At 48.4% G+C, this 26,992-nt stretch overlaps 1 protein-coding gene and 1 long non-coding RNA gene across 4 annotated transcripts in view; one reads left to right on the top strand and one right to left on the bottom strand.

Annotated features, from left to right (window-relative positions):
• The window catches only part of LOC309639571, a 160,337-nt gene extending 134,118 nt beyond the window's left edge, over positions 1-26,219 (top strand). Inside the window, exon 4 of the long non-coding RNA XR_014251754.1 lies at positions 18,590-26,219. This is a non-coding gene — a long non-coding RNA (uncharacterized lncRNA). The remainder of the gene's footprint in view (positions 1-18,589) is intronic.
• The window catches only part of BCL2 (BCL2 apoptosis regulator), a 184,665-nt gene that overhangs the window by 5,493 nt on the left and 152,180 nt on the right, over positions 1-26,992 (bottom strand). The window contains exon 3 of one of the 3 annotated variants that reach the window (XM_082416939.1): positions 8,831-13,127. The exons of the other annotated variants lie outside the window; for them this stretch is intronic. Coding sequence (XP_082273065.1) covers positions 13,023-13,127 — 105 coding nt within the window. The 3' untranslated portion in view covers positions 8,831-13,022. Of the gene's footprint in view, positions 1-8,830; positions 13,128-26,992 lie in introns of those variants that run through there. 3 annotated transcript variants of the gene reach the window in all.

The following is a 26,992-nucleotide window of genomic DNA, read 5'->3' as shown; positions in this document are numbered from 1 at the left end:
TTTGGGGGCAATGATTTCAGACCCACTCTTTTCACTTTCATTCAGGAAATGTTTTTTGAGACCCTACTTATGTACCAGACACCGTAGAGATACAGCAGTGAATGAAATAGGCTAAAAGCGCAAAAGCTTTGACCCAGTGGAGTAGGATAGACAGTAAACAAAACTACATGTTTCATATAGTGTATTAGAGAGTGGTAGGTGCTAAGGGAAAAGATAAAACAGCAAAGGCAGTTAGAAATATGGCAGGCTTTGCAATTTTAGCTAGCATGACCATTCGTAAAAATAATTTTTAAAAAAACCCAACTACTCCTTTATTGAGTGCTTGCTATATGCCAGGCACTTGTAACAAATGCCTGACATGCATTATTTTATTTATTCTTCATACCCATCTTATGGATTCATTTTCTTTGTTCCTGTGCTGTAGGAAAAAAGCTGAGACCATTGAATGCTCATTTCTTAGATTTGTTGGGGAGGATTAGATTCCATGTTTGGACCCAGTGGGTATTTGGACAACTCTAAATATATCTGAATATATAAAGCAGTAAATGAAATGTTGTTCCCTTGGTGTGATTAATCAGGCATGAAGAGGAAAACAAGATGTAGCTCCGGTTAGGCCCCCAAACCTGGAATTAGAGCACACGATTTCACGATGGGAGACAGTAACATACGGAGACGTCCCAGCATCATGGTAGGGAGGAGGGTCTGACGACGTTTACTGTGTTTTTGTCTGTTTGGGGCAAGTATTGCAGTAGAGGGACCAGGTATCATCTTTGTCTCCCCAGTGCTATGTGTGGTCTTGGTACATGTAGGTGTTTGAGAAATGTTTGTTCAATTAAAGAGTAGTTTTCTGAAGTCAAACATTGGTTTGAATTCTGTGTTTGGCCTAATACTTCACCTAGATGCTTACTCTGCCTTCTTGAAATTATTCCTTTTGTATACAAAAACCACTGGACATCTTGCAGTAGTCTCGAGAGTTTAAGGCATCATTAGGGAAAAGTCCCATGTTATTGAATATAAACTTACACAATTATTTTTCATGACTGCATAGTATTCCACCATATATGTTTATATATCTATATCTATGCTGTACTTTATTTAACCAATTCTTTATTTGGGTTGTTTTAAACTTCTGATCTCATAAACAACATTATGATACAGCTTTATACATAAACTCTTGTCTACTTGTTTGGATTTTTTTAGACAAATTCCCAGAGGTGAACTCAGTTGACCAATCATCAAAATTGCTCCCCACAGTCACGAAAGGTTTGTGTTGAGCCATCCTCACTCTCTCACTGGTTGCCCTGTGACCAGTGGCACCTTTTACACAAAGCAAACAAGAGGGAATTCCCTGGCGGTCCAGTGGGTAGGACCCGGCACTTTCACTGCCCAGGGTGTGGGTTCAATCCCTGGTTGGGGAACTAAGATCCTGCAAGCTGCAAGGTGTGGCCAAAAAAGAAAAAAAAAAAAGGCAGACATGGGTTTAGGGCAGTGGGGCTCACTGGTCTTGTCCCCCAGGGGACATTTGGCAATGCCTAGAAACATTTTTGGTAGTCATGGTCTGGGATGGGCGTGCTGTTGGCATCTAATGGGCAGAAGCCAGGGATGCTGTTCAGTATCCACAAGGCACCGGGCAGCCCTCACCACAAAGAATTATCCACCCCAAAGCGCCAATGGCGCTGAGGCTGAGGAGCCCTGCGAAGAAAGGTTTAGAAGAAACTCTGTAATCACAGCCCAAGGAAGACCCAATGGTCCACCTAGTGTGTCAATAGCTTTGGTCAAATTAGTACAAGATTACTCAGTTAGTCTAGACAGATAACTGCTCCCCATAAGTGAGTGAGCTATACCTTCAGATGTACTGGATTAACTTTTACCAGGAGAGGGCGCAAGGGTTTTCTTCTTTCTTAATCTATTGTTAACATTTTCTAAGTTTGAGCCTTAGCAAGCAAGGCAATAGACATAAATGAAATATGTGCTTAGTACCCTTAGCTCAAAGCTGAGCTAACAATCACGGCTGTTTGTCAAGACACCTCCTACTTTCCCTACATGTAAGTGGCATAAATGGGGCAGAAAGGGGTCAGGATCTATTTAGAGAAACTGCCTCTTGCAAAGTACATCCCAGGATCCCACAGACACAACAGCAAACGTCTAACAAACAGCCCTCCCCTCCATGCTCTTCTCCCTAAGGGATGGGCAGGCTGGAACCCGCAAGAGCCCAGCCAAAGGGCACCCCAAATTCCTCAGAGTACCAGCACTGGGCAGTATGCAATTCGGCTTGATGTTGAGAGGGTCAGTGGTTGGACCCAGCATCCCTTTAGTTATCAATGGAGTTTTCTGTGGAAGAATATGAAACAGACTAAGGCCTAGGCCATCTGACCTTTCCAGACCAGGAGCCATCCTGGGAAAGTGGAGGAAGCAGCGACAAACTCAGGCTGCTTTGTCTGGTGCACAGTACCAGCAGGAGAAGAAACAACCTCTCCAAATACCCCCAACTCTCTGGGGCCAGAATAATTCCCTCTCCCAAGCCCCAGCCCCTCACATTAATAACTAAGCTTCTAACGGACCTCATGGCCCATTTCTGATGTGCACTATAAAGAAAAAAATCATTTCTAAAGTGGAATGAGCTAAATAAGCATCTCTTAACCCAAAGAATGAGCACAGAGACGATGACGCAGCCCCAGGGATCTGGGAATTAGCTCTGAACTCGGGGGAGAGGGTCTGGGTGAAATCCCAACTTTGACATTTTATTGCTTATGACCTTGAACAAATTACCCAACCCTGAGCTTCATTTATTTCACCCATAAAATTGGTTGTTGTGAAGATAAACATAGGTGACTGAGGCCATTTGTAAATGTGGCCCAGAGTGTGAACTAGTGGAAACAGTACCTTGTTCTCTGGCCTGTCCTCTTGCTAACCTGCTACATCCCTCCTAAAACTGCCCTTCCCTCCAGATGGTCTACCGAGCCTGCTAATTTCCAGAAACAATTTACTAGCTCCCTCTAAGGTGTCAGCTTTTGGTTCTGAAGATGCTTGGTGATTTCTATAGAAACTGTGAATTCAAATGTACCCGTCATGTGTTCTGGTGATAACACACACCCAACTCTACTTCCTCATAAATTATTAAGTCAGGTTGTAGGGCTGAGGGGCGTTCTTTAAACCCCCTGAGATGGAATCTGGCTCCTACGGTTTGCCCATCTGTGATTCTAAAGTGCAGAGCAGACCCTGTTGTTTCAGGACTGAAGATCCTAAAAGCTACTTTCATGGAGAGTCGTCTTCTTGCTTTTTCAAACATCCTGATTAGGGTGATTTCCGAAGTCTGTTTGAACAGTCTGTCATTATTTGTTTAAGTTTGAAAGCTGTTTTAAATAAACACATGCTCATTTTATGTATTAAAAGCAACAAAGAGGGAAAAAGAAAACCTGGGCCGTTGTCATGTGATTCGGACAAAATCCCAGCCTATATATTCAGAAGGCACGGCAGCCCTTGCTCATGTCAGGACTGGCAAGGGCTCTGCCTGACCTCAGGGATGGGCACAGCAAGTCCCCAGGGAAGGGTCCTTTCTCCTGTTGGCCTCTCACATCATAGAGAAGGCAGGCAGTGCCCCAGCTCTGCGTGCTCTTTTGCAGACAGCTTCCCCACAAACTACAAATTCAGAGGCCACAGATGGTCTGAGTCTGAGTTCCACCCAGGGCTGGCATCAGTGGGGCAGGGCGGCCAACATCCCAACCCCGGACCCTGGCTGCAGGGTTGGAAGTAAGCCAGGGAGATGTGGGCGGGACAGACGGATGGGAACAGACCAGACTCAAGACTCCTAAGCCAGGGAAAGTTGGGGGGAGGCGGTAAAAGTATCATCCCTCCTGCATTGTGACCACTCTCACCCCCTTCTCCCTCTTCCTCCCTCCCTCCCTTCCTTCCTTTCCCCTCTTCCTCCATTTCTCTCTCCTCCCCGCCTCCCCGACACAGACATACACATACAGGTCCCTCAAGGCAGCCCACCCTCCAAAATTTTCCTTTCCCCTTCAGAATCCTTCAAAAAGTTTCGTTTAAACCTGATTCCAAATAAAACGAGATTTAAAAACGAATCAGATTGGCAGAAACTGAAAAAGAATACTGAGTTCTCCTGAAAAGGATGGGGTAGGGATGGGGGTGGGAGCCCCAGATACTCTTACACAACTGATAGACTCCCAGGTAGAGGTAAATGGAGAGACCTTTCATATTTGGCAGTGCGTAGCAAAAGCTTTAAAAATATTGTCGTTTTGTTAGTAATTCTACTTCTAGTTATTCATCTTGAAAAAATTAATAAAACCTGAAAACAACAAAAGTATATGAAAATATGATAATGGAATATGGGTCGGTCACTAAAAATTATACCCTATATTTATTGGCAAGGAGAGATGTTCCCAACATAACACTGAGTGAAACAGGTAACAGTGAAACCAGCGTCTGTAAGTCCAGGCCCCTGGCTCCATGCTGGCTCTCACTGCTCCTTGCACCGTGGGGAAACTTAATGTGGTCTTGGTTGGCTGTAGACAAATCAGAAATTCAGCTACATTCCACAATCTTTGAGCTGACTTGTGTGGATACATTATATCATCATGGGAGACCCTAAGGGGGGGAAGTCATCCTGCCCACAAAGAGCTTCCAATCCAGAGAGGGGATGCCTCTGTGTGCACATTGAACTAAACTAAATCGAGGCGTGCTGCCATTTTCTACCCTGCACAGAGCGGAAGGTCCTGTCGGCAGAACAAAAAGAAAATCAGATGGTGCTAACAGGAAACTGAACACTGCTATCAAACGCCTTTCATATTTTCTATTTGTCATGGCTTTATCATTTTGTCTCCATGGGGATCACCTCCCTCATGACAGCCTGAGGGCAAGGGTTAGAAAACAGAAAAGACGATGGACTTCCCTGGTGGTGCAGTGGTTAAGAATCCGCCTGCCAATGCAGGGGACACGGGTTCGAGCCCTGGTTTGGGAATATCCCACATGCCATGGAGCAACTAAGCCCGTGAGCCACAACTACTGAGCCTGCGAGCCACAACTACTGAAGCCCGTGCGCCTAGAGCCCGTGCACCGCAACAAGAGAAGCCACCGCAATGAGAAGCCCACGCACTGCAACGAAGAGTAGCCCCCGCTCGCCGCAACTAGAGAAAAGCCCGCGCACAGCAACGAAGACCCAACGCAGCCAAAAACAAGTAAATAAAATAAATTTATAAAAAAGAAAGAAAATGGAAAAGGCGAACCATAGTAACTCAAAACTGAGCGGGCAGTTACCTCCAAGTAAGTTCAGATCTCCTGCACTGGTGTGGTAACACCTAGTAATGATAACGCCCTTTATATAAATGAGGCAAATGAAGTGTAGACTGGGAAAGTAAATTACTCACAGTGTGTGCTGATACGCTGCTATGAGGCGGAGGAGGACGAGAGGCTGCGTTCGCATCCCCGGCCTCCTGTGCTCGGTGGCTGAGGACCCTGGCAGGCACTTGCTCTGTCCCCCTGCGCCCCTCCTCCCTGCCTCCCTCACCCTGCTCCTCCCATCCAACCTTGACCCCATCCTGCCCCCCAGTCACCTCTGGCCTTCCAAGCGTTGCTGAAGAAAGTCGTCTGGCCAGGCAGATGGGGGCTGCTCTAAATTCATGGTCTCCAGACTCAGTGAGTTCTAGAAAGCACTGAGCACTCCCTTACCCTGGGTCAGAGCTTGGCTCTGCTCCTTTCCATGACTATTCCAAACTGCCACCACTGTTCTCATGTGTCCCCTCACTGTTTAACAGCTGATGTCACCTCTTTCTTCTCTGAGAAAATCGGGCCGTTGGGTGAGAATCACCCCAGTTTCCTGTCTGGGAGCACCGACTAACTCACATCCCTATCTGTCCTCCCCTGTTCTTTACACCCCGCTCCCTTATTCCACTGTCTCCTGTTGCTTCTGGAACCTTCCTCCATCAATTGCCCCAGCTCCCAACTACGATGTCAACCTCATCCACCTTCTGTCTCTTATTTCCTTGGCATATAAACATTCAGATTTCCTCAAAATGTCCACGCAAATGCTGGGTTCCACCCTAAACATTACCTTTTCTCTTCTTTCCCCCCAAGACAAACTGCTAACCTACTCTCATCAGCTGCTTTTCCACCACATTTTAATCCACTCAGCCTGGCCACTTCCTCCACTGCGCTTTTCTTTTTTTTTTAAAGAGAGAAACTTTTTTTTTTTTAATTAATTAATTGATTTTTTTTTTTAGCTGCGTTGGGTCTTCGTTGCTGCGCGTGACCTTTCTCTAGCTGCGGCGAGCGGGGGCTACTCTTCATTGCGGTGCGGTGGCTTCTCTTCTTGCAGAGCACTGGCTCTAGGTGCGTGGGCTTCAGTAGTTGTGGCACCTGGGCTCAGTAGTTGTGGCTCGCGGGCTCTAGAGCATAGGCTCAGTAACTGGCGCACGGGCTTAGTTGCTCTGCAGCATGTGGGATCTTCCCGGACCAGGACTTGAACCTTTGTCCCCTGCATTGGCAGGCGATTCTTAACCACTGCGCCACCAGGGAAGTCCTCCACTGCGCTTCTGAAACCACTCACCCGAGAATACCAATACCCTCCATGTGGCTAAATCCACTGAATACTTTTCAGATCATACCTGACTGAGCATTTTGACACACTGGATGCTGAGATCACTGTAAACCTTTGCCTCCTGGAGAATTTCTTCTCCATCTCTTCATGGGCACCTCCTCTTCTGTCTGCCCTGATGGGTACCTGATGCTCCCTGAGCAGCCTGGACTGTCTCTCTCTCTTCGGCTAATCTTCACTCTCATGGTCTTAAACAACCCCCCCATGATGATGTTTCTGAAACCTTTATATCCAGCCCCATTTGCTCCTCTGACAGTCAGATTCCTATTCCAATCATCTTCTTAGATGACCCACCAGAAGTTACAATACAGCCTGTCCAGACTGTAGTCATCAAAGCCCCTCCAGCAAGCCGGCCTCTCTTCCCACCTTTACAGTGTCCACGCTGTCAAGTAAACCCACACCCTGAGAGTCTCCTAGATAGATGTTTCCTCTTCTCCCCCATCCATTCATTCACAGGTAAATCCCACAGTCTTAGGTTGGGTTCCCCCAGAAGCAGACCCTAAGAAAAAGACTGGAGTGTAAGCAGTTTATGTGGGAGGTGATCCCAGGAAACACTAGCAGGAGAGTGGGGAAGTGAGACAGAAAAGGAAAAGTGGCCATGAGTTACCTTGTCAAGCAAGTTACTGCTGCTGGCAACTGGAACTGAATCCTGCTGGGAAATCTGGGGGTCAGTGCAGAACATGCACCTTTCATTATTCCAGTAAGCGGCTAGGGAGCTGGGATATTTATACACCACCTCCTTCCATTCATTGGCTGAGGGTTGCTCCTATGGAGGTATCAATATCCCAGCACTTTTGGCCAGCAGGTGCACAGGTAAAGTGGGCTCTAGAGGCCAGAGAAAGCCCTTGGGGCAAGAGATCCAGATGCTGTATCTCCTGTAGTTGGAGGTCAAGCTAGAGAGCTCTGAAGTGGTAAGGGCAAGGGGATTCCACAGGACAGTATATGTACCACTGATTTCACCACCTAACTATTTCTCTCCCCAGGATTACTGCTAGGATTTCCCATCTGATCTCTCTGCCTTTAGTCTAATGCCCTACCCTTCAATCTCCTCTCGCTACTGCAGGCAGAGTGATCTATTCAGAATCAAATCTGTCACTTCCATGCTTAACTCCAAATTCTTTAACATGACATCCAAGGCTCCCGATGCTCTGCCCCAACCTAGTTTCCTGCTCAGCTCTGTCACATGTAAGTTCATTTTAGTTCATTCAGGAATTCAGTGCAATCGTGTTTTGCAGGCAACTTTCTCCAAGCCCCTGGGTTGAGCTGAATAATCCTCAGCTAGTCCCTGTTTACATGTCTGTCTTCCCCCATTCAACGATTAGCACCTGGAGGTGCAGGGACCATGTTTTATTTATCTTTGGATCCCTGGAGCATGTGTCTGTCACATATTCGGCACTCAGCAAATGTCTGTGGAACTGAAATACACTGATTTCTTTTACTAGAGAACAGGTTTTCCAAATGTATCTTAAGAGACGATATTTTTTAAAAGGAGCATGTTCAAAGGACAAATAAATGATGGGCTTAAACAAAATCCACTGCCTTTTTCTGCAGCAGCAGCCTCTAGTGTCTTCCTGTGAGGAAGTGATGTTCAGATGGTTCATAATGGTCAGCGTTGGATCTCACTGGTCAGTGTCTGTGCCATATCGGTCGCTAACTATTTTGAATATCATCCCACACGTATGCCCTGTGAGTCTCCAAGGGGGGGATAAGCTGTTGGGCATTTTCCAAACTCACTGGACCATTTACCCCTCTGTCAGGGAGATTCCAGCTACGTTATGAAGACTGAAAATGCTGCCTAGAGATGAAAAAAAATAATCCTGGGCACGACAAGAGAGGCAGCATTGGTGCCCGTTATACAAGACAGGGGAGATGATCAGCGGCCCCAAGTTGATCCTGGACCTTCATGGGAACATAAAGACTGCCGGTAGTGGGGCTTCCCTGGTGGCGCAGTGGTTGAGAGTCTGCCTGCTAATTCAGGGGACACGGGTTCGAGCCCTGGTCTGGGAGGATCCCACATGCCGCGGAGCAACTAAGCCCGTGAGCCACAACTACTGAGCCTGCGCGTCTGGAGCCTGTGCTCCGCAACAAGAGAGGCCGCGATAGTGAGAGGCCCGCGCACCGCGATGAAGAGTGGCCCCCGCTTGCCGCAGCTAGAGGAAGCCCTCGCACAGAAACGAAGACCCAACACAGCCATAAATAAATAAATAAAATTTTTTTAAAAAAAGACCGCCGGTGGTCACTAGTCTTGGATTCTACTAAGGAGTCTGAGACTCATTCCCAGTAAACACGATCTATGGTTTTCCAACGCCCAGAGCCAACTGACATACAAGCCCCAGGAGAGAGGGGGGCACACACAGCAGAGAGGAGGGCTCTCCCTAAAGCCCGGAGGCGGTGATGCGCCGACGCCCACTGTGGCTGAGATCAAAAGGGGAAGCAGGCGGCCAGGCCGCTGGGAGCGGTGGCCAGCACAGCACACGCGAGGAAGTGAGGACTGTTTCTACCTGAATAAAGCAGCTGGTAAGGAAGTGACTCCATTTCCCCCTTATCATTGGCCCGGCAGGGTTTCCTCTGCAGCCACTTGGTGCTGAATGAGTCTGGAGGGTTCCGTCTGGAGAACAGAGCTGCTTTGGGCGGTTGCAAACTTCTGTCCCCTGGGGCTCTTCCTCCCTCCTCCCCATCCCCTTTACTCCCAAAATATTGATTCCGGGTTTGGGGGAAAAGGAAGGAGAAAACAACCCCCAACAACCCCAGAGCATATAACTGAAGGACGCGCAGCTGCCTGGCCTGCAGATCGAGGTGCCCAGTGAGCGTGAGAAGCAGGGTGATGCTTCCACAAGGCCTGCAGGGGCTGCCCCCTGAGCCCCCTCCAGTGAACGGGGCTTGATCTTGGAGGGACTCTGGCCCAGTGGGAAGGGCTAGTTGAATCATAGGCCAAGGACATAAAATGAAACCTAATCTAAGTGTCATCTGGGTGTAACCAGAAACCTGCTAGAGAAATGGCAGGAGATGAAAAACCCAAACAAAACAAAAAAACACAACTTGCCTGCCTACCACAGCGGGTCCAGGGAAGTTTGGGTGTATTTTGTGATGCAAATTGAGCTGAGGATGCAAATCAGGCAGGGGCCCTCAGGAGTGAGGGAGGGCAGAAAAATGAGAACCCCAAGGGTGCCTTCCCTTCTAGAGCAGGGCACAGTTTGAAACTAATCTGCAAAGGCATCTGTTGCTCTGGGGACCCTGCAGCCACAGGGCCAGGTCAAAGGCCGCTGGCCCTGTCCACCTGCTGAAGGAGTCTCGGGAGGCTCTGCTAGTCTAATCGCCCTGGGGCTGGGGCACACTGCTATCTGGAGAGAAGTACAGTGGCAGATTCCCGGCTGCACTAGCCATGCAAATACTGCAGGGAGTGGGGACCTGGCCACCTGTGGGCTTAGGTCCCTCCTGCCAGGAGGCGAGACCAGTCCAGAGCTTCAAAAGATGTCTGTGGAATTGGGAAAAGTAATGCATCTATAGCAAAATGTGCTAAAAACTATGTTAAATGATTGGGTCATTTGGTTCATCAGGTTCGGATAATAAACCAAAATGAGAATAAAGCCGTATCTATACGAGACCTCGAAATCTCATCTTTGACTTGCTGATGCATTCGGGAACCAAACATTTTTTTATAAGGTGCTGAGGAGTCTTAAATCTAAATAAGACACAGGCCTGCCTTGTAAGAATTGCTCCTTGATATTCTCACGCATTCACAGCAGCTTTGGTGAGCTTGAGAGTTCTCTGAACACGTTCAAAGCACTTTGTGTGTGTAGGTGCGTATACCCTGCAGCGCTCTGGGGAGGAGGGGGGAGACCAAGTCTGCTGTCCTCGTTTGAAGGGTGCCTTCCACAGGACCTCACAGGCACAGAGGCCACAGGAAACCGCCTTGCAGTGTTTTGGCTTTAAAACAAAGTTACTTCATTTTTCTTCCTGACCTTCCTCATTCCACTACCTTCTTTTGGCTAGAGTGCCCTGCCTTTTCTGGCACTTGACCTCTTCTTGCTTTGGGCTTATGCTATTTTCACTGTTTGGGGGGAAATATCACCTTATGATATTTTGTTAGGATGAAAGTACATTGAGCAAAAAAGTTGTAATTATTACAACTCAACAATAAAAAGACAAGTAGCCTAATTAAAGAATGGGCAAAGATTTGAATAGATATTTCACCAAAGAAGATATACAAATGGCCAATAAGCTCAAGAAAAGACATTCATCCATCATTAGGGAAATGCAAATGAAAACCACAATGAGATATCACTTCACACCCACTAGCATGGCTTTAAAGTAAAAAGTGGACAATGGCCAGTGTTGACGAGGAGGAAGAGAAACTGGAGACTGTGCACGTTGCTGGTGGGAATAGAAAACGGTGCAGCCTCTGTGGAAAACGGTGGTGGTTCCTCAAAGGGTTGACCAGTTATCCCATGACTCAGCAATTCCACTCCTAGATATATGCCCAAGGTAACTGAAAATATATGTTCACACAAACATATATGTTCACATTTGTACACAAATATTCACATCAGCATTATTCATAATAGCCCAAAGTGGAAATGACCCAAATGTCTATCAGCTAATGAACAAATAAACAAAGGGTGGTACCATCCATTACCATGGAATACTATTCAGCCATAGAAAGGAATGAAGCATTGATACAACCTACAACATGGGCGAACCTTGAAAACATTACGCTGAGTGAAAGAAACCAGGCATAAGTGGTCACATATTGTAATGATGCCATTTCTATGAAATGTCCAAAATAGACAAATCCATAGTGACAGGAGTAGATTCGTGGTTGCCTGGGGCTGGGGAGAGAGAAGACTGGAGAGTGACTGCTAACGTGTACAGGACTTTTTTATTCCAGAGTGATAAAAAAGTTCTGGAATTAGGGAACAGTGATGATTGTACAACCTTATGAACAGAAAAACCGAAAACCAGTAAGTCAACCACTTTGAACTGAATTTTAAGGTACATCAACTATTCTTTAAAAATTATATTTTTTACAACTACATGAAGAAGGGCACTAAACTATTTTTATGCCACGCGGAATTGGACAGAAGGGTTCACTTGTTCTGTAACCCTTGCTCACAGGTGTGGCCCCCTCGCCAGTGTCCAGGCCTACCTGTATGTGAGCATGAATTCATCCCTGTGCGCTTGGCGGCAGGTTAGCACCTGCGCTCCCCGGAGGTCACTGTCTGGGCTGTGCCTGCCACGTGGTCTGTGAACGCAGGGCATGGCCAAGGTGCCTACCCCTCTCCCCCTCTCCCTGCCACTGCGAGAGTTAATTCATACACCAAAAATGGGAACTGAAAGCAGATGCTTGCTGAGTTCTGCAGCTTGGCCTAAATGCTGTCATCAGGACACTGCTGCTGGGGGACAGGGGGTGAAAGAGGGTCCTTCATTTATCAATCGTGGAGGACCAGAGTCGAGGGCCGAATGTCTGATCCTCACTTGTTTAAATCAGCAAGTGTTGACTGAGGATGGTGGTGGCGCAGAGTACAAAGAACCCGCATTTCCTAATAGGAACTTGCTGAAAGTGGCCTCAGACCTGAAGGGGGTGTGTCAGAGTGAAAAGAGCAAAGCAGAGTGAGTTGGGAGGGTGCCATCCTGAGCGGGGCTCCGCCAGCCTCCAGCCGTGCCTGCTCTGACACTTGCTTTCAGGACCGGTTAAGAAATCAGCCCGGGCATCTTTTCTGGAAGCTCCACACCACACTGGCCGTTGCCTTGATGACAGGCTTAGACATCTGTCCAGGACCCCATCTGCCCCCAGCCCACGCCCCGCGATGCTGCTGGTCCTGGTGTTCTCAGTCTGCAGCAAGTGAGTCGCCAGCTCTGCTTAAACCTCCCAGGACGCTAGCTTGCATCGTGCTGAGAAGCACCTCGGGATATAATAAGCCGCACCCTCGTTCCCGCTCCCCAGCTCTGCAGCCCCGTTGAGTCACTGTGTGATGGTGAGAATGACAAGGGGATCCCCAAGCAGCCCGTGAGAGAAGCCTCTCCCGCACACCACGGATCCGTCCACCTCTCAGTAAGAGAACAGCAAGCCTGCCCTCCACGCCTGGGGACAGGGGTGGGCATGGCGGTGAGCTTGCTCCGTCGGCTCCATATGGGTGTGCTACGAAAAATCTGCTTTCACTTTGTAGTTTATGATTGAGTTCAGTTCACCTGGAAAGACTCAATGGGAATAAAAACAGACGCATTTCAAGGTGCACGGCCTGGCTCTTTGACAGCCCTCTTCCTTCCGCATCAGACAGTCTTCCTGCGTCCAGGGAGGACAGCAGACCTCCCCATCACAAGGAAAACGCAAGGCCTCCGTTCGCGGCAGCAGCTGTTATTGCTGAGATGTACAAACCCGGGCAAGGTCAGCGCTGTGGTTCTGGTTTCAGGCTCATTAACAGGGATCCAGATATGCTGGTGCAGCCACTCGTCTAAAGAGATGCTCACGGTGAAGGACATCTGACAGTGTGTGCTCTCTGTTGCCAGAACGATTCAGGGCCTTATATACAAACAGAGAGAGAGGGACACTTATAGGGAGAGACAGAGAGGGGAGACAAACAGAGAAAGAGAAGAGAGAGACAGAAACAGAGAAAGAGGGAGACAGAGACAGACACACAGAGACAGAGCGAGAAGGAGACTGACATATACACAGAGAGACAGAGAAAGACAGAGACAGAGATAGAGACACACACAGAGATAGTCACAGAGACCGCAAGACAGAGACAGAGTTACAGAGAGAGGGAGATGGAGACAGAGAGACAGAGACAGACACAGAGAGACTCACAGGGAGAGACAGAGAGAGACAGAGATCCTGACAGCAACCCTGGGTCTTCCCTCAGCACAGCCTCCAGGGGACTGCTGACTCCACACAAGGACGCCCCTCGCCGTGAAGCAAGCCTGCTGTGGAAACCAGCAAGGTAGCAACATGACGTGTGCGCCCTGAACAGGCCTGCAGTGTCGTTGGCAGTGGGCACTGAGAGGGGGAGGCCACGCCCCTGGGGCTCCACTTCCCAGGCCACTGGCACTCCGCCACGTGCTCAGACACACGTGCAGCTGGCCGCGCGGAGCCCATGGGACCCACCCGCAGAGACGCTTGGGCATCTGCTGGCTGGACCTAGGATGGGCTCCTCCTTGGCGAGGGGCCAGCCCAGGACCCCCAGGTGGCCCCGGCAGGTTGGCGGCCAGTGCCCCGTTCACGTGCCAGGCCTCACAGCTCCTCCTGTCACTGATGCCTTGGAGCGGGGCAGCTGCAGCCGATCTCCACGATGCAGGCATGCAGCCGGCACCTGCTCCGTGCCCAGCACTGCGCTCGGCGCCCAGGGAGAATGCGGGGGACCGCGGCGTCTGTATGACAATGCATTCCTCCAACCCAATTCCTCCAACCTCAAATCAAGGACTCAGCAAACACTCTCCCAGTGGGATGACTCAGAGATGGCAGTGTCCCACTGGAAACACTGCTCACCCCTAAGGTCATAAGGAGAAGTTCAAGTTTGGGCTGGCGAAGCCTTCAGGTGGGACTTTAGTTCTAACAAATTGTTATTTCCACCGAGGGAACCCCTTGGCCAAGTGCATGAACCATGGATCCACGTGCAACATGCTTTTCACAATAAATTCGGCACACACTCACTCACTTTGGAAGGCTCTTGGTGGCACCACATGGGGCTTTTTCACAAGTACGGCCCTGGTTCCTCTCACTTTGATCTCTCCAGACACATCTGAAGCAAGCAATCCGTCCACAGTCAAACCACTTATCCAAGTACTTCTTTAGTGTCTACTTCCGGGATGAGGAGCGAGAACTACCTGTGTGCCCACCCCCATGAGGCGGTCTCATAAACGATATTACACAGAAGAGACTGGGGTCAGAGAGGTTACACGACTTGCCCAAGGTCACACAGCTGCAGTTTGAACTGTGCAACTCCTGGTTATGAGCTTTTTCAACTCACTTTCCTTCTCCTGTTGGAGACAGAAGTAGGAGATCCAGGCTTTGAGGAGACAAGCAGTAAGACAGGTTAAACAGTCCTGAAGGGTGACAGGGAAGGCTCGATAAACCCGTCAACAGTCTTTAAGATGGGCTGGAGGGGACAAAGTTAGACAGGAGCCCAGCCTGAAGGACTTGCATAAGGGGAGGAAAGAGGTGCTGGTGTTTCAGGGCGAGGGATTCAGGTCGGGGTCGGGGCCACACCGTGGCGGGTAGGCTTGTGTGTGCAGGTGCGGCCGAGTGGAGGGAAGAAGCCCCCGTGATCAAGGAGCACATGCAGGTCCCAAGCCCCCCACCAGCCCAGCTGCTCTGCAGTCTGGATCCCCCAGGAGCGTGTGCGGCTTTCTGGAATCCCTCACTGTGTGGTTTGGCCCTGTGGCTGCTCCTGCACGTGTCACCTCAAGAGTATTTAAAAATGACATGTAGACAGAGACGTGAACCCCAAAGGAGAAACTCCTCCCACAGTGCTCGCGAAAAGCCCTCCTACGTATGGGGCTGCTTCGCCGGGACATCTGGAAGGTGAAGGAGAATGTTTCCTTGCGTCACAAAAACAAATCCAGCCAGAAGCCTATTTAGGATGTTAAGATAGGAGACTCCAGAGCCTCCACGGTGGGGAGTGGATTTCGACCCTTCCAAGGGCTCTGCTCAAGGGCTCCTGCCGAATCAAAGTGTCCCCAGCAGCGCCCCCCTGACCCCGGTCTCGGGCAGAGAGAGAGGCAAGGAGAGCCAGCCGTGCGGTCCAGGCCCAGCCCGAGAGCGCCTGTGTGATCCAGGCATCACCCACTCCATCTCATGACCGCTAACAGTTTTCTCTGCTGACTTCAACTTGGACATTGTTCAGAACTCAACAAAGCCAGAGGCCTTTAAATCCCTAGGAACCTCCCCACAGAGCTTTTTACAAAACCCACCTGCTTGCTGGGTATTTAATCCTTTCATGTTCGGTTTGTTTCTGGAAAGCTGGAAGTTTGAGAGGTGAGTTTGTGATCACCACAGTCAGGCCAAACTTAGAATGGCTTTTTTTTTTTTTTTTTTTAAACGTTTCAGGAGTTGCGGCTGAGAGAGCATATGTTCAGGGCAAGGCCTCTAACACACCAAGCTAAAGATGGGCAAGTGGAGGAAGAGTTGCTTGTATACGCGGTGGCTCTGAGCTCAGCCCCCCTGAGCACGCAGGACCTGACTTCCCACCAGCGGGGCGCGAGGGACGGGCGCTAGAGACGCTGGGCCTGAGCTCGTCCTCGGAGCCTCACCGCCTGGCTGCCTGACTCCACCAACCCAGGCAGGACACCCCCCTTCCGTCCCAGAGCCCTTTCCCCCACAGTCCCCTTTCTGTTTTTCTTCTTTGCCTTGGTCTTTTGTGTGGCTTTGCTGTTCTCTCCTTGTCTTGCGTTTTATCGGCTGAGGTTCATTTCTTAGTTCCAGTGTTTTGGTTCCTGGTCTCCCTTCGTCTGCCCTTCTCTGGGACACGCCTGCTCCGAGTTTCCTGGGAGACGGTGAGTCCCCACCCTCTCGGATGTGTAGAGGGCTGCACGTGGGCTATTTGGTGAGGTCTCTGCAGCCACGGGAAGGGCTGCATGGGGACCTCCCATGGAGTGACCTGGTGGAACGACCCTGGTCGTGGGCACCAATGGGCCTGAAGCTTGCAGGAGATGGTGCAGGGTCAGGCGAGGCATCTCTGTTGCCCTCCGACCGTGGCAGCTGGATAGGAGGCCGGGCCTGAGATCCTAGCTGGAATCTGTTAACCCCTGCAGGGTTAAATGCCTGGGGTAGTGGTGGGGCAACTGGAGAGGGATTTGAGTAGGATAAACGGGCAGAATGAAAAACATCTAATTGCATATTTTCTTTGTGAGTTTTCACTTCTGTCGAATTCTTGGAATTCTTGTCTTACAGTTTTACCTGCTTTTCATTTCCGTTTGAACCTGAAACATCACTTAAATGTCTTTTGAGGTAATCCTCACCAATTAAAACAACCCCCAAAACTGGCAAAAAAAATATTAAGGTTATTCCATTCACACTTGGAGGGTTTTTCAAGGATATCTGACCCCCGGGCATAAGTTCATGGTTGATGACTTACAGATTCGATTAGGTAAGTTTTACTACTTGGTACATCAGTTGGAAAAGGTCATTTTATTAAGGGTCATTTTATTTTATTATTATTATTTTTTAAACTTATTGATTTATTTATTTATTTTTGGCTGCCTTGGGTCTTTGGTGCTGTGCACGGGCTTTTCTCTAGTTGCGGCGAGCGGGGGCTACTCTTCGTTGCAGTGAGCGGCCTTCTCATTGGGTGGCTTCTCTTGTTGCGGAGCACAGGCTCTAGGCGCGCGGGCTTCAGTAGTTGTGGCTCGTGGGCTCTAGAGTGCAGGCTCAGTAGTTGTGGCGCACGGGCTTAGCTGCTCCGTGGCCTGTGGGATCTTCCCGGAGCAGGGCTTGAACCCGTGTCCCCTGCATTGGCAGGCGGATTCTTAACCACTGCGCCACCAGGGAAGCCCTTAAGGGTCATTTTAAATGTTAAAAATTATAATGTCACTGCCATCATGTCTACAATACCTTTTATACAAACTTCCAGATGTAACATAAGTCCTGGGATGTAACGTACAGCATGGTGACTGTAGTTAATAATACTGTATAGTATATTTGAAAGTTGCTAAAAGAGTAGATCTTAAAAGTTCTCATCACTAGAAAAAAGTTATAACTATGTGTGGTGATGGATGAATTGTTAATAGACATCGTGGTGATCATGTTGCAATATATACGTATTCATTTTGCAATATATACATAATCACTGCTGTACACCTGCAATGAGTATAATGTTTTACATGAATCATGTCAGTTAAAAAATATATAATTTCACTGCCATCAAGTCCACAAGGCTTTTGGTAAGAAAGTAAGAAATTCCAAGTTCTAATGTTGGACAAGGGAGCACACCCTTTCAAAGACAAGAGTCTGAGCAAAGCTGTGCCTTGGCTCAGAAGCCCATCACACCATCCTTGTTGTCATGACAACCCACACAGTGGGCAAGCTATGGGGTCTGAGTGTCAGCTACCCCAGGCTCAGGCCCTCCTCCTTGCCACCAAGGGAGTCACCTCTCCAGGTTTCAAGGGCCTCATTTGTGACAGGAAGAGAAAGCCCCCACCTGTCTTCTGAAGGCCCTTTTGGGTCCTAAAGTTCATAACTTGTAGATTCGGGGACTCCGTTTTGTGTTTGTGCATCAAAAGCAGGGAGGAAAGGGGTTACATAATTGGGAGACTGGGAGAAACAGTCCACTAGGGCCTTTTTGGTTCTTATTACAAGTCCCAGAGTTGCCATTCCATCTATTCTGGGGGCAATGGAGGCCTGAATCCTACAGCTGGTCACAGTGGAAGAAACCGGAAGCCACAGCCCTAACAGGGAAGCTAGGAATGTGCCTGCTATTCTAGGCATCAACAGAAACAAGCACCCAGACCTTCAAGGCACCAGAAATGAGACTCCCGGGCAGGGTTCCTAAAGTTCCCACTATCCATTCCTGCTTAGGACTCCGTGCAACAGCGATTTAGGACTACAGTTCAAATGGAATGAAAGCCGTATTTCAATAACGCGAAGATGATTTTGTGAAAAACTAACAGACACCTTCCCTGGATGTATCCTGCTTATCACTCATAAATAACATTCATTAGTGGTAACTTTCAATGATATGTTAATACATCAACCAAAGGAATCATACGGGCTTTTTTCATCCCTTTTCCGTGGATTATAGATCCCTATGGTACTCAAGATTACCATGTTATTCCTTTGTGGCCCCTCCAGCACTTCTTGGATCTCCCAGAGCATCCCTTGAACTGAAATTCTCCTCCTTAAGTCTTTCCCAGAATGTCTTCCCACCCTCCACCCCCGAACCAAGAAGTTACAGAGCAAATGCCTTCAAGTCATTTTTGGGTTATCAGGCTGTAGAAAATTTGTTTCTCAATCCAGAAGATTGTTGAACTGCTTTTTTTTTTTCATTTCAGATAACTCAAAACTGGTTTGGTTCCATGACATCAACCTTGGCATGTATGAAGAATAAGGGAATGAAGGCTTTGTCTTACTTGGAACCAAAAGAGAGGAATCTCCACTTTCTCTGTCTTTTCCATTTTTATTAAGACAGTATTTTTTCCTTTTAGTCGGATGATGTATACTTTTAACATTCCAGGGGAAAAGTGTCAGTGATATGCAAGTCATAATAAAAGAAAATCAAAAGAAATGCAATTATAAGGGACAGGGAACTTCATCATTTTTAGTATGAAATGCCCAAAGGAAAATCTAATTTTAAAAATTACCAGCACCATATAAAGGAGAAGAGAATATACAGAAAGATTTGTTATTTTAAAAATTAACTTAATCCTTAATCTTTCTGGCTCTTGGCCTTTTCTCTTTATTTTTAAAGGCCAAAAATTATCATTTGGCGCTGGATAAGGAGTAAACCTCACACCATTGCAATGTGATTCTAGGAAGTGGCAATGGAATCCTCCTGGTCTCTGGTTTGCTGGCTGAAACACAGTAGGACATAAAAAGTGTTATTAAATAAAGAGCAAATGTATATTGAGGATGAAACCATAACTGTCTCTTTCCCATTAATATAACGGTACCTATTAAAAATGGAAACGAGGGCTTTCCTGGTGGCGCAGTGGTTAAGAATCCGCCTGCCAATGCAGGGGACACGGGTTCGAGCCCTGGTCCGGGGGGATTCCACACGACGCGGAGCAACTGAGCCCGTGTGCCGCAACTACTGAGCCTGCACTCTAGAGCCCGCGAGCCACAACTACTGAAGCCCACGTGCCACAACTGCTGAAGCCCACGCGCCTAGAGCCCGTGCTCTGCAAGGAGAAGCCACTGCAATGGGAAGCCCATGCACCACAACAAACAGTAGCCTCCTGATCGCCGCAACTGGAGAAAGCCCGTGCGCAGCAACGAAGACCCAACTCAGCCAAAAATAAATAAAATAAAATAAATAAATTTATTTAAAAAAAAATGGAAACGAATATTCACGGGGCACACTGCAGTTGATAAAATTCGTCCATATCTATCAACTGGTTTGATCCTCCCAGCAAGCCATAGATAAGTCATGACTCTTGTCACCCTCACTTTACAGATGACCCCAAGAATAGGTACCTTTTCCAAGGACACATAGTTAACTGATGGCGGAATCAGGACTCAGACCCAGAATCCTGACAGAAAGCATCTTGCCCTTCCACTCTCTCACACGGCCTCCCTGAACGAAGTTATGACTCCCAGCTAAACGTGCTTGCAAAGAGCCAAGATGTCATAAGTTGAATACAGCCATGACTTGCTTATTTATAACAGCTCTGTCTCTTCAAAAAAGTAAAAATTATGAGGAAAAAAAATGAAGCTCATTTATAACATAAATGTTGGCTGACATTAGGGGCCTTTGACTTGTTTCTAAGTTGCTTCTCTAACCCAGCGAGATTTAATTCACCACCCTCAACCCATATTAAGAGAAATTGGAATCATTCATATCTTCAGAGGGAGAGTCCAAATAATATTGCAATAACACAGCCTTCCTTTAAAAGACTTTTCTTGATGGAGTCTCTGATTTTTCCTTTCAGGCATGAAAAATAACACTGTTATTATAGTGGCCTGGCCGAGGGTTAGCAGTGAGGAAGGAAGGAGATGGCACACAAAATATTGATTTCTAACCCTTTATCTAATTACTGGTTGGAATCAAATTCAGTGTTTAACGCTATGGCTCTCTACAGTAAGCGTTCTCTTGACATAAGTCTTTTAGATTTGAGGAAATAAGTTTCCTTTGTCCAGATGTGATTTTTCCCCACTTTGCTTGAGTCAGCCTGAAAATGGAAGACATGGAGATCTGGAAGAAAGATTCCTAAGGGTTTTCTCCTTTTCAAGAGTGGATTCCACAGAAAGCCCTCTGCTCTCACCTTCTAGCAATAGTGGTGGTCTAGGAGGGCCCAAAGAAAAACAGAAAAGTCACTTTTCTGTCCATTGCACATTGTAATGATTTTTCTTCTTTTATTGCTATGTATATCTACTCTTTTTTTTTCTTCCTTTATCCCTCTTAATTTGCTATCCTCCCACTTTCTCTTAGCGTTTGTCTTTGCTCCCATCTATCTTCTCTCAAGGCATAGTCTCCCTATGCTGTGAAACTATCATTACCAAGCCTTTCCTGAACTCCCAGAGCCTCGCACAAATTCTAGAACCAGACTCTGCTCAGCCTTCTAGTGAGCTGTTCTAGGCTAATACACCAACAGTCTCCATGTAGGGATAAAGAGGTAGATTTAGATGGGGAGTCCTAAAAACGCTGAAGCTTAGTGAACAACGTTTTGGAGAACTTCTGGCAGTAAACGTTCTAGGAATGTTGGAATCTGGCATAACATTTACTGCTTAGGAAGGAGTTATCCAGATTGCGAGAATGGAGATGAATTCTCCAACCTCCACTGGGCGACTCCTGTCATATTCTTCCAATTTGACGGGCAACACTCTTCAAAGAGTCCTAAGCCGTATGTCCACCGAGAAGGCAAACGGGCCTCTTTCATCCTGACTACACCGAGCTCTCATGGTAGCTTCAATAAACTACTTGAGAAGTCATCTGGGTTTCCTCTTCTGTAATGCAATAAGGGACATTCCCTGCTTCGCTTTCACCTCTCTCATTGCTCAAAGGGAATTTTCCCCCTTCTTGTGCTTTTTCTATAAATTAGCCTAAGAGATGGGTCAAATTAACCTGTTCAGACTTTCCACCAAAATTCCCTTCCCCACACCGACGGTGTCTGTCGTGACCCTAAGCTACTTCCCCCCGTGGCTCATCCGCCGCCCACCACACCGAGCCACCCCCTGCCAGACTAGCCGTCTGTCCTGCGTTATTTCCTGGGCATCAGTTCTGTGACTAGCACGACCTCAATTCTGGGGTGACCTCAGGAGACAATCGCCCGTCCTCTCGCTCTAGTTGGAGTCAAGTTTATGTGGGAAGCCAAGAGGGAGTGACACAAGAAGCAAGGCCCTAGGTGGCAGAGGGGATGGCACAGACACATGGGCCTTGAGCAGGGTTCCTAGAAAGATGGAACGGGGTGCACAGTTCATGCAGGCAAGGTGGCCGGTAGTGAGTGAGGGGCCAGGGTGAGAGTGACAGCACAAGCTGGAGGGGGAGGGGACACATGTACATGAGGAACGCCTGGCTGCAGGGCTTTCCAAACAAAATCTCATGGAAAAGATCACTGAAATGAACGTCGGAGCCTATTCCATTTCTGTAGGCCCAACCCAATGTCTCATCCTTCCCAGCCATGTGGATACGTGCTCATTTCCTTGGCAGCCTTAGCTAAAGCTTTTAATGTGATTTGAGTGCCTTAGAGATTAGCATGATTATAAATATAAATGTTCACACACAAGCAAGTTGAAACCAAATACCCCTCAAACACTGGCTCTCTGTGATATGAAGGTTTTCAGTGGTGCCTTGAGCCCTTGGATGAACGAGCTAGAAAACAGAGTGAAATGGGCCCATCAGTGAATTCTCAAGGCCAGGCTCCTACACAGAAAAGAGGGGGCTCAGTAGCTGCTCCCTGCGGATGTCACCTACAGCAGCTGGCCGCACAGCTTCGGACAACAATCTGAGAAACATGAATTCAGAACTTCAAGTAGGGGCTTGGGTGGGAGGTAGACTGATCAAAACAGATGGTCTTTACTCCACAGCCAACCTGCAAAACATCCCCTTCATGTTCTAACTGCTTTGTAGAGCTTAGGGGAGACTCAGTAACGAATAGTTATAAATAGCCATCAAGGACTTTGTTTATCTAACTAAGAGAAAACAGTGTTCAAGATTTTTAAAAACATGCATTTGACACCAAAGCGATGTAACTGCCATGGGTGCAGAAACAGAGCACACCAAACTGAGCCTGCTGTTTTGATGTGGTCACTATTTGCTAAACAGAGCTGCCACTTGGCAACACTTTGTGTGCCCAGTTTTAGGTATTTGAAAATTTAAAAACATACCTCTTTCAAGAAATTCTAAAATTATAGATTTTGTCATTAATTTGTCAAAACCTTCCCCAAAATTAGTCCAAAAGCCTGAGATTTTACCGTCAAGTCACGTGAAGGCAGAAGGGATTATGACGACCGAATCTCTTCTTTAATCTCCTAGCATTTGTGTATCAGCTTTTGTCAACCTAACCGAGCAACTTATCTACAAAGCACTACTCTTAAATGTTCTTACTGTTAAATAATGAAGTGCAAAAAGTGTTCCTGGGAGGCAAAAAGATAATAACAACTCACGTGCCTACTGTCAGCACCTACTTTCTTATTGGAAGATATAATCATGTGGGTTTGGTGAAACTGTAAGATACCCATTGCATCAGGATGGTGGATAGTCAGGTGGTAATGCCTCATCATGTCTTCAATTTTGGTATTTTCTACCTATGTATCTGACCATGGCTCCTTCAGCAGTGGATACAGGAGGCTAGCATACCCATATAGCCTCAGCTCAGAACTGGCATCCAATTTGCTCGCATGAAGATCCACTGCCTGCTACTCTCCGTCACCTGAAAAACGATTTCCCTTGGCCCCTGATTCTGCCACTCCACTTCCACCCCTTCAGGAGGCAGCTTGAGGGACAGGATGGAGCACAAACATTAGAATAAGACAGAACTGGGTTGGGGCTTCCCTGGTGGCGCAGTGGTTAAGAATCCGCCTGCCAATGCAGGGGACACGGGTTCGAGCCCTGGTCCGGGAAGATCCCACATGCCGCGGAGCAACTAAGCCATGCGCCACAACTACTGAGCCTGCGCTCTAGAGCCCGCGAGCCACAACTACTGAGCCTGTGTGCCACAACTACTGAAGCCCGCCTGCCTAGAGCCCATGCTTCATAACAAGTGAAGCCACCGTAATGAGAAGCCTGCACACCGCAACAAAGAGTAGCCCCCGCTCGCCGCAACTAGAGAAAGCCCGCGCACAGCAACAAAGATCCAACGCAGCCAAAAAAAAAAAAAAAAAAAGACAGAACTGGGTTGGAACCTCAACTATGCACATTCCCAGCTATGTCAATGAGTTGGATGAGTTCGTTGTTCTCCTTTCTTTCCCTGGAATGCTTAAATCTAAGTCAGTAGATGAGGTCTTCAATGTCTCTGAGCCTCCATGTCTTAGTTCATAAAATACAGAAAATAGTTCTAGAGTTGTCATTAGAATAAATGACTTCCGTGAAGCGTTCAGCGCAGGGACTGGCATCAGTCATTGTGATTCCCTTTCACTCATCTTTCCATTTAACTGTCAGAGATCTCAATTTCCCTTCCCTTTCTGGGAGGTGAAAGGAAATGCAAATGTGAAAATAGCGGTGTGAAAAACTTGAAGCTGGTAAAGTTCTTTTTGCAGGATTTGTAGTTTTTGATTTGAGGATCTTACTTACTTACATCATTAGTCAAGGAAAGTTCTTGAAAAAACAACTCCAACCAGACTCAATACTTTTGAGCTACCAGATGCAAGCCTGGAGGAGTTCCGGAGGCAGCGGAAGCTACTCCTTCACGACCTCGGTGCAGAAGGGCGAGCCTGTCCTCATCAGGAAGGGATTTCCAACCCAAGAGAAAGAACCTCTGACCTTGTACTAAGCCATGAGGTCCCCCTCTGGAATATTCTATGAGAGCCGGCTACTTCAAAAAGCCAATGGCAGGTCCAGAGGGAGATGGACAGCTGACACAGTCAAGGGGAGAAGAACCTTCTATAAGACAGTAATATTTAAAAGTCAGGTATGGCCCTGGAAAGGGGAAGCCTGAATGCAGATGCTGGAGATATTCATGAACTCTTTAACAGTGCACAGAAAGGATGAAAATCACTTATTCATCACATACCTGAACCTCCCAACTCTGGGCTATTGGAGTTTAGGGACAAAGTTTAGTTTATGGACAAAGATAATGCAATACTATTCCACACATGTTTATGGAAATGGCTACCTACCTCCCCAAGGAGTAGAGACCTCACACCCTTCCTGACTTCAGCTACAACCTTGCTAAGGGGCTTTTAGGCTGTTGGTTCCCAAATCTCTTAATGAGCCTTCAACCCTAATTTAGAATCAAATATATCCACATGTAACTCAGGTACTTCAAACTCAACGCACCCCAAAGGGAGCTCATTCAGCTTTCCCCAAATCTCTCTAAAAGCCCAATCAGCTCCCCTGATAACCTACAACCCAGCTGGAAACCCAGACGTGACCCTCAACTTCTCCCTCTTCCCTCCCCACCCATGCGCCATCACTGCCATCTCTGCCGTATGGATGTCTCCTCTTTCTAGTCTCACCGCTGCCAGATCCCTCTGCCCCTCTGCATCGCTGCTGATCTCCCTACCTCCCCTTGTCCCTCCAGCCTGCCCTTGGCACTGCTCCCAGGGGCTTCCTCTTAAACAACAGAGCAGTTGCGTCCTTCTCTCTCATTCCAATGCCCCGAGCGCTTTCCCACTGGCCACAGGGTGAACTGGCTCTGACCTATGCCTCCAGACCCACCCCTCCCCATGCCCACCTCCTGCCTTCAACTCCCTGTGCTACTGGCAGCATCAGCCTGAAACCTCACACCTCCAGCTGACCCCGGCTCACACCACATCCTGGTGCCTCTCAAGACTCTGCTCAAACACCACCTCTTCTGTGAAGCCTTTCTTGACCAAGCCCCATCACCTCCGCACCACACCCATTTCTTACTCTGCCCATCTCTGCTCGCTCTTGAGCTCTCCACTACGCGTCTGCTTCCTCTCCTCAATGGCAGGGCCTGTGTCATCTTCATCTTTGTCTTCCAGGTTCTAACGGTGCCTGGCACTGCGGGTAAAAGCTGAGTAAGCATTTGTGGGGTGAATAAGTAAATAAATTGAAATCAAAATGATTTAAACAACACAATCCAAAAAGATTGTGCCATGCCCAAGGAAGATGGACTCATGACACATTGTAAGAGTCTCAGGACCGTTTGGAGTTGAAAGCAGCGTAGTGTGCGGTAGAGTCTAGAGTCTTGAGATGGATTTCATAGCTTTAAGACCTTGGCTGAGATGTCTAATCCCTTTGAGCCTCAGTTTATTCATCTATAAAAAATGAGGGGGATGGCAGCATTGGCTGCAAGGGGTGGGGTGAGAATGCTGTGACATAACGTTCGCCAAGGGTCCCTCGGAGGGGGCGCCGTGGGCAGGAAGCAGACGTCAGCGCCCTCTCCATGCATCAACAGAACTGAGCACAGACCCTGAGGTCTGTGGGGAAACAGCGGGGGCAGAGCGTAGCTCCTGCCTCAAGGGGCGGATGCTCAACTTGAAGAGGCACAGTATCCCCGCTGGAAAGGCTGAGAAACCATACTGCGAGTCGATACTATCAGACGTGTCATGAAGCCGACAACAGCCCCTAGCCAGGCTGGCGTGGGCTGTGCGATGCACGGAGTGGGGAGGGACGTCTCGGGGGGTTGAGGGTGAGGAGAGACGCCGGTGGAAGAGGAGGGTCTCAGAGACCCAACCTGCTGGGATGGAAGCCTCAGGGCGCCCTGGAGTCTAGGTGAGGGGCTGGTTCGGAGACCGGGTCTGTGGCTTGTGGGCTCTGTCTGCTGCTGTCTGCTGCCCCCTGTTGGTGTGGAGAGGGAAGGGGAGGATGGTGGCTGAGAGGCAGAGAGAGGAGGGCAAGCCGGTGAGAGGGGAGGGAAGAAAGGGGGGCAGGCCGTGGAAGTGGGGAAGAGAGCAGGGCCTGCCAGGGTCCACTGGGGCCCTCTCCTCCTTTGTCCCTGGAGTGCTTGGCATAGCCTCTCTCTTCTGCCCTCGCTCCCCGCTCCCCATTTTCTCTTTGCAGGTCGGAGGTTCATCACCTGGGTCTCCGGGGACCCTGGTGTGGCCCACTGGTGTGACCGAGGAAGGTGCGTTTAGCATTCTTGGGCCTCCGGGTCTCACTGCTTGTCTTGCCTGAGGGTATTCCCCAAGTAAGACCAGAAGCCCTTTTGGCCCTGAATGCCTCAGTTAATATTCATGAAGTTTGTTGAGGGGAAAAAAAAAAAAGAAACGCTGAGGGGGTAGAAGACAGGGGCGGGGTGGGGGGGGCACAAAGAGGTGAAGGAAGCAAGAGTTAACACCAAGCCCCCTCCGGCAGCAGAGAGGGATTGTCCCTTGCGGGGAAAACTGCAAATGACTTTTCCCATTCACCTCAGCCCAGTGTTTTCAATTTATAGAATATGACTAGGCTTCGGGACTTAGACCATCCCAGATACGTCCTTGTTGGGAGAGGCATTGTAGGATGTTCAGTAGAACCCCTGGCCTCCACCCACTAGATTCCAGTGGAAACCCCTGCCTAGTTGGGACAACAGAAACGTCTCCAGACCTTGCCACCGTGCCCCGTCTCGCGAAGCCCTGCCTCAGAGCATTGGGAGGTTGTACCCAGACGCCAGGAGCTGTGCACCTCGCCCTGACCT

Source organism: Balaenoptera physalus (genome assembly GCF_965194825.1).
Source record: "Balaenoptera physalus genome assembly, chromosome: 12".
NCBI lineage: Eukaryota > Metazoa > Chordata > Mammalia > Artiodactyla > Balaenopteridae > Balaenoptera > Balaenoptera physalus.
This window is presented reverse-complemented; position numbering and strand designations above follow the sequence as displayed.